General features: G+C 31.5%; 1 protein-coding gene across 3 annotated transcripts in view; it reads left to right on the forward strand.

The window, feature by feature from the left end:
* The first annotated feature begins 1,507 nt into the window (after positions 1-1,507).
* LOC106469778 (monocarboxylate transporter 10-like) overlaps positions 1,508-8,345 on the forward strand; it is a 35,222-nt gene continuing 28,384 nt past the window's right edge. Inside the window, exons 1-2 of one of the 3 annotated variants that reach the window (XM_013930287.2) lie at positions 1,508-1,723; positions 4,625-5,043. In XM_013930287.2, coding sequence (XP_013785741.1) covers positions 4,755-5,043 — 289 coding nt within the window. In that variant the 5' untranslated portion in view covers positions 1,508-1,723; positions 4,625-4,754. Of the gene's footprint in view, positions 1,724-2,861; positions 2,942-4,624; positions 5,044-8,345 lie in introns of those variants that run through there. The other 2 variants (XM_022398336.1, XM_022398337.1) reach the window with 2 other exon arrangements.

An 8,345-nucleotide genomic window follows, 5' to 3' on the forward strand; every position in this document is an offset into this window, starting at 1 on the left:
GAGAAAGAATAAACTAGTTTTATTTAAGAAAGGACTTGTATCACTGAAGTTTCTTCGGAAAGAATTTTTTACGGAAAATTAACTAACGAACAGAGAAGTAACAGTACTTATACAATTTCATGACTAATCGATCGAGTTACGGAATATAAGCGATAATTATTACTGATCTGAATATTTCAATAATTTATTAATTCTACTTTCTAGGAAGATTCAATAATGGCCTGTAAATTAAATTTTTCACTGACCAATTGCCACTTCAACTAACTGATTATTGGTGTTTATAATTGTATCCTTGTTTCTCGACATTCCAAGAAGTATCACGATCATTTAATTATCATTATTTAGCGACTCCCTCTTGCTAACATCTAAATTTAAACATTGAAAATACAACTAGCAACAACATCTTGACATATTTCCCATTATTCAGCGGATCTATCTCGTTACTCTTTGGGGAAGTCAGTGCTATCTGAAAATACCACAGAAATATCCAAACGTTTAAGGTCATCCGCAAACTTTACCATTTATTTCTCTAACTTCTTTCTATATCCTACCGTGATTTAAAGAACATTCACTTAATCTCTTCTGAAATTCCATCATATTGTTACGTCTCTGTTTGTTAATCAACTTTCTGTAACTTCGTTCCGACGAAACTTTAGCGACACAAGTCCTTACTTAATAAAACTGGTTTATTCTTTCTGAATATAACTTCATGATACACTTGATTTCAACATTTGCGCTAAAACAAACGCTATAACAAACTTCAACAATACTTTCTCACTGCAGATCAATTACTCACTGTCTACACACACACATTATTATCCCATCACGTTGTCACCCTCTTTTATATACCAGGCTACCCTATATCTAGTAAATACTAGAGCATTCGCCAAGGTACAGGATAGTTCTAGAAAATAGGTGGCGCCACACCAGTCACGTGACCTCGATGACGCAACAATATTTTAGTTTCTGGCTCAACTGAAGCCGGACTGATACATTGGCCAACCAACCTGTTTGGAAATTAACAACACCTGAACTGGAGTTGTTACTCTAAATTTTTCATGTTTTAAACGTTTCTTACAACAATATGTCATTGTACTTAAATTTGATGACGAGGAACCCACTTTAAGACAATAAAGTTTTGAGACGGCTTGAATGGATAATTTAGAATAACTTATTACGAGGTGAACATAGTAACAAATGTACGTTTCTAGAAGGTTTTGTCATCGTTTGTTACTAGAGGTCACACAGTAAATAAATAATCGAAACTCAGATCAAATGTAACCTCTCACACCATATTCTTTTATTTATGAAAACGTTGTCTAGATTTATGAATTCCAAGTATTAATATGTTTATATTAATAAAATTACGAAATCGTTAGAGAAGGTGTGAAAGTATCAGCCATCTAGCGGGAAAATGAAATCAGCAGCCCCCGCTTTTGTCGTGATGTGTACTATATTGGGCAAGTAATATATTAGTATATTACTGTTGGATAAAAACATATATTTGTAACATGCACTGATCCAGCCTTGGTCAAAGAAGTCTACTACAGGACAGTTTTAATAACTATATCTGTACTTATAATATAAGTTATATGCAAAAAATAAAAAAGATGTGTTTTATAACGATTAGAAAACGGGAAAGAGTAACTTTACCTACATTTAGCTTTATTTTATAATTAATTTATTGTTATATTATCCCAAAATACAGGTTTTGTCAAATCAAGTAAGTTAGATTACAGAATTGATGAAAATTAAAAAGCAATCTAGCCCGGAGTTAACTGAATTATGTTTTGGTTACTGTAGCTTTGGTCTTAATAACTGACAGTAACAGGGATAATAATTTAGAGTCCTAGCCCTGTGGTGCACATCATTACGTGATGCAATTAGCATGTCAAGCATCCCATAGGAAAAAATAATATTAATAATTTGGACCCCATGTTGACTTCTGACAAATCAGTTAATTCAGAATTATTATTTAGGTCTAAGCAATACGTATGTACTGTAATCACACAGTCATAAATCACTAAATTATAAACTAATAATATAAATAAAGTCACTTACGGTGTACACATGTGTTTATGCAGGCCGTGTTATAAACCCGTGACACTAACAATGATGTGGATGTTAATAACATTGTTATGGTGGTATGCACGCCACACAGCTTTAGCCCTGTTACGATGCAAATTACAAATACAAGCATTATTATACTATTTACTGTAAATTAATTTTAAAGTTACACTTACAGTTATGTTAAAACTATTATGAACAAGAAATATGATTATAAGTTACTTAACATGGCATAAGAAAATACTTGTTGACAGAAGAATAGTTGGCCCATTGAGGTCACCCAGTAAATATATATCCCCAAACGAGTTCATTGTTGTTATTAATGTTACATTCAATCATTTTTAAAAAGCAGTAGCATCCTCATCACAGACAGCAGTACTCAATCAAGGCCTTCATATCATCAGCAAATTTAAACAGTTTATTGACCATTCCTTCACCTATGTCACAAAGCATGATGAAATCACATTTGGAGACTGTAGTTTTGTTACCTTCACTACAAGAATAACATTAAGGAATTGTAAAGAGTTTTAGACAGGTTATACAGTGACCCTATATAATATAACTTAAAACATTGTTTAATTGAGGTAATAATGAGTCACTGTGATATAATGTCACTTTGTATTTTAAACTTGTATTAGTTTAAGCTTTTACTACAGATAATTTAATCTGTTTTACACTTATACTATAACATTACATTATTAGTTTAATTATGCCAGTTTCTGATAATTTATTTAATTTTCATGTTTACTGTTGCCATTTTTTTTCTATGTTTTATTATTGTTGTGACCCTGTGGGAGAGTCCTGGAATTTGGATCTGGTGAGCCAAGTCAAACCTGTTGATACAGAAAAATATTCCCTGCACTTCAAGCTGTAGGTGCATTATAAGAGTGACAGTCAATTTTGAGCTTTTTAAGCAAACATTGGGAAGTTTAAAGCATGATAAGTCTTCTGGGGCAGATAATTTTTCAAGGGTTTTGAAGGAAGTTAAGGTTTATATATGTGAGCCATTTCCTACTGCTTTTTGTAGGTTATTAATAGTGGGTAGGTGTCAGTAGTTATGCAACTCTCCGATCCTTAGACACCTGCTTATTGACATGCAAAAAGTGAAAGAGGCTTGCATGTCTGATCTTTGAACTGCTTTAAAACCTTGGGAAGAACCTAATCTGGTCCAGTACTTTATTTTTAATCACTAGTCTTTCTGCTTACCACAAGAGCAAGACAGTTAGTGGAATTTGCTAGTAGATTAACCATCAGGCTCATTAATCAGTTATGTTCAACTAACTGGTTATTCTCATGACAAAAGAAAAAAATGTATATTCTAAAAATTGGGTTTTAATACCTGCATTGGGCAGAGTACAGATAGCTTATTGCGTAGCTTTGTGCTTAACAAACAAATCTAATGGCAGCATTTTGATTACTTGAACGGTTGAAAAATTAAAAAGTATTGATAATCACCTAAATTAAATTATTTGATTAGTTTCTTGAATCTCGTAACACTAACCAGTTAAGCTGAATATACTTGAATTGATCAAATAATAATGAAAAATCATAATGGCATTATGTTGATTACTTCAGTATTTGGAATATTCAAAAATAGTAATAATCAGAAAGACAGATTCAATTAGTTGATTATTTTCTTGGCATCAACCAATTTAATCATAATTTTGATCAATCAATTATTAAATAACTGCTGATTTTACCATACCATAACTAATTTAGAATATATATATCTATAGTAAGTTAATTCAGGTAATTTTTCAAAATTTTGTATAGGTGTTCAGCACTTAGTGGTACCCATGTCCAAAGGTGATAAACATGTACAAATCTCTTTGGTAAGATAAAGGTAACATATAGCAACACCTATCCCATAAAAGTTTATTTTATGTGACACTAATCAATGTAATAGATGCTCATTGGTAATCAAATTAATCCCCCAGCTCTACTACCACTTTGTCTTTGGTAGGTGTTTTAGGTATGATGTTTACCCATTTTTCTTTTCTTGTTATTTGGAAAAACTATTGTTGATGTAGTTTAGGCATTAAAAAGTTTAGGGATTTAGACAATCTGCTTATGAGTAGTCTGTTTGAGTGGAGATAAAGAAGAGTTTGGAAGTACAGTCTTACAACTATGAGCACAATTCTACTAAAGTGCATGAAGAACAATATCCATATTCTCTTTGATTCTACAATCAGTGACCCTAAGAAGGTGCAAGGGAGTATCTCAAAATGTTTTCCATAATGTTTCAGATGAATAATATTGTTTTTAGCCTTGCATCACCTCATTAAATTAAGTATATGCAGTAGGTTTAAGTTTCAAAATTTCAGACCAATGCTTGTTTCATGACAAAATTATTTCTCTGTTACTTGAAATTTTGTGGAATAGTTTACCTAATATGTATGGTTTGTACTGTTAACTTAAAATCTTTTAAGTAGATTATGAAGGATTTGTGATTCTAGATGAAAGATGAATAATATTATTAGATAAATTTTGTTCCATTGATTTCAACAATGATTTATGAAAAAGGGAAAAATTATCACATTATTTTTTTTTCTACCAGTTTCCAGAGTTCACCAGCTCTTCAAAGAAATGGGTAGTTCTTAGGTGTATGTTGAGACTGAAGACTGAAATCATCACAAATCTAATAAAAGACATACTGTATAGACTAGTTTTGCCTACTCAGCACAGCCATGGAGAAAACAGTAGCTAATGGAATACACTGGAATGATGAAAATAATTTAAAAGGTAGTCAAACAAAATTACAGAAGAGAGGATCATCTGGTCAAGATCAGGATGGTGGCAAAGAAGATTATCATGGTCATTCATTTCCAGAAGGGGGCTGGGGGTGGGTAGTGTGTCTTGCCTCCTTCTGGACAAATGGGATCATCTTTGGTGTGATGAACTGTTATGGAGTCATCTTTGTGGAGCTGAAAGAACGGTTTAAACTAACTCACAGTGAAGATACTGCATTTTTTACATGTAAGTGCTAAATTTCTGACATACTATTCTTACCTTGCATAATTTAATCATGCATGAATATAAAGTTTATAATATTCAGATGTTAGATAAAAGAGCAAAGGAACCATCTATTACTTGAAAAAAAACTTCTGTACTGACTATTGAAAGCCAATTTTTATAATAACATAATGTATGGACAATAATGGATCAATTATGTTTCTTTCTTTTTCTTTTTTTTTTTTTGGCACCTAGCCTGTCTTTTCCAAATCTTAAACTTGTGTGTCTGTTCATGTGATTGTCTTTTCAGGTTGCAGCTTAAAGAAATCAGAGGCCTCTGTCTTATCAATTTCCCAGTTTAATCCTGTAAACTTCAAAAAGATCACCTCTTGCACATTTTTTTCTGAATAGAAAATAAGAGATATTAAATATTCCCTTAAGGTGGCCCTTTCATCCCCAAAATCATCCCAGTAACTCTCCTCTGAATTTTTTTTTCCAGTAGGTCAATATCCTTTCTTAGATATGGAGTCCAAAACTGTACATAAATTCAAAGTAGGGTGAGAGGGGATTTTCTGAGGACAAGGACCAAAGCAAGAATAATACATGTCTACAAAGGACAAGGATGGAAGCAAGAATAATTAAATACCACACTTATGAGTCAAAGCATGATCCTAGTCCAATATCTCAATCCTTAGGTTACCTGTGTAAATGGTTATTCCAAATAAGCATAGTCAAAGTAAAGAACCTCCAACTTGTACAAGTCTGTGTGTCATCATAGAATTAATTTTCACTTATTATAATTAAAGATCATTTCCCAAATATTTGTCCAACTAGCCAATTGATCTAAATCACTGTAGTATTTGAACATCCTAAATATGGTTAGAAGTATCCAAGAGTTTAATTAATCAGCAAACTTTACTAATTTCCTAATCATTAAAGTAAATAAGAAAAAAGCAAAGGCCTAAGCACTGACCCCTGAGGCAAAAGTCCAGTTTGGCTCCATGGATGACAGTGTTTTGTTTTTTCTCATCCAGCTACCTTACAGTCAAGATAACTGGTCTTTCCTTAGCTCATACCAGTGTGATTTTCTTAGCTAATCTTCTGTGTGGCACTATATCAAAACTCCTTTGGTAAGCTAAGTACATCATGTCTTCACTCTTTTGATCATACAAATAACAAGCAATGTCCTCAAAAAGTTCAGTAGATGGTAAGGCAAGATATTTCTTTGGTGAATCCATATTGAAACTCTTTTTATGATATCATGTTCCACAATATGATTGTGTAAAGCTTCTTTCTCCAGATTATAATTTTTCCTACAAAAGAAGTAAGACTAACTTTTAGAGCAACTCATGTCAAACCTCTTTTAAAAATAGAAATAACACTAGCAACTCTCCAGTTCTCGGGCATCTTTGAACATAAATTTAATCATAGCCAACAGCTGGTGTTTCTTTGTTCCTAAAGTAAGGTATATTATTTAATATAACAAATCTCATTACTTTTGAATTTTATATTTTATTGTTATATTTTTATTATAGAGATTGTTTTACATTGTTAACCTAATATATGTATTTGGGACTAACTTAAATCTTCTAAGCTGGCTCAACTTTGTGAGATGTTATTAGGATCATAGCCAAAAATATAATTTAATAACAGTAAAGGTACTCAACTGATGAAACAATGCATTCTAATCTTTATACATAGAAATGTAAGAAGTGTATAGTTAATTAGCTACATTGATTGCCAAGTTGATTATTAATTTTAATCTAAGTACATAGCTTTCTCTCATTAGAAGTTAATACTAATTGCTAGTTGTTCTAGTTAATATTAGAAGTTAATATTAGATACATATAGTCTTCAACAAAAACCTTACCATTAGCATCCTTTAAGGACCCCAGTTCCAATTTTAATATTTTGCTTACTTTTAACATATTTAAAAATTCCTTGCTGTTTGTTATAACATTATTAAACACCCGTTTCTTATAAGCCCTCTTTTAATTCTTAATTTCCCTTTCAGCCCAAGCTCTAGTTTTCCTATAGTTTTGTAAATTTTCCACACTACCTGCCAGTTTAAACTTCTTAAAGTACTTGCACCAGTAAGGGTGATAGGTTCTTGGAAACTGTTCAAGTTGGTGTTCTTCATCAAATGGTTAGGAAACCTATTAGGGAATATGTTATATTAGATTTATTAATCATTTCCAATTTGTTTATTGTCAATTGGGTGAAATTGGAAGTGCATTTGGATACATATGATCATTGTACAATGAGATGTGAGATAATATTACATAAGGAGATTAAGAACAATAGTATTTTGGCTCCAAATGTTTGAGGCGATGAGATAGAAATTGATTCTGATCAATTGGGATACTGAGTTGAATGGTAGATGGTTGTTAAAAATATGCTGCTAAATAAGTATGTTCCATAGAGAAAAAATAAAGGGTGACAGCCAGTAACAGACCAGAGTAATTCACAAGAAGTATTAGGAAGGAAAATCAAAGATAAAAATTACAAATTTAATCAATTTATGTTAACTACTAAAATGAAAATTTGAAGGATAAGATCAGGAAAGTTGGATAAAAAGGATATTAGAAAACAAAAAGATATATGAAAATAAGGTTAGCTGAAAATGTTAGAACTAACAGTAAGATTTTTTTAAATACATTAGAAGTAAGCATAATGTTAAAATGGGAATTGGGCCTTTGAGGAATGATGAAGGAAGGGTAGTTATGAAAGATTATAGGATGATTGAATTGTTATATTTTTTCTTTTTCTTCAGTTTTCACTTGATACAATGTGAACAATATTACAAATTTTGAGAAATTACTTGAAATACGAAAGATGTACGACGTTTATATTAGTACCAAAATATTTCATAGAAAATTGAGGCAGTTAAAAAACGATAAAGCTCCTAGTCCAGATTATATTTTTCCAAGGGTATTAAAAGAGGTTAAAGATTGCATAATTAAGCTCCTTACTAAAGTTTTTTTAGAAATCTTTTGAATAGTGGGTGGGTGCCAAAAGACTTGAAGTTGGCTAATGTGTTAAGGGAAATGACAAGCATTGTCCAGGTAATTATAGACCAGTTAGTCTTACCTCTTAATGGTAAAAGTTTTGTGGCTTATGTGCACTCATGTTACCATATCAAATAACATAAAGGTGACCTTTGGTCTGTACAAAGTAACTAGTCTTGGCCATGTTTTAGTTGACTAGTATTTTGTAAAATACATTCACATTTCAATGATTATACATTATATATGTATATAGATTGTTGCTATTTTCAAATAAGTTCTTAAATATATTTTTCCTAAAACATAGAACAGTAAATAAAG

This window comes from Limulus polyphemus, unplaced genomic scaffold, assembly GCF_000517525.1.
Source record: "Limulus polyphemus unplaced genomic scaffold, Limulus_polyphemus-2.1.2 Scaffold3653, whole genome shotgun sequence".
Classification (NCBI taxonomy): domain Eukaryota; kingdom Metazoa; phylum Arthropoda; class Merostomata; order Xiphosura; family Limulidae; genus Limulus; species Limulus polyphemus.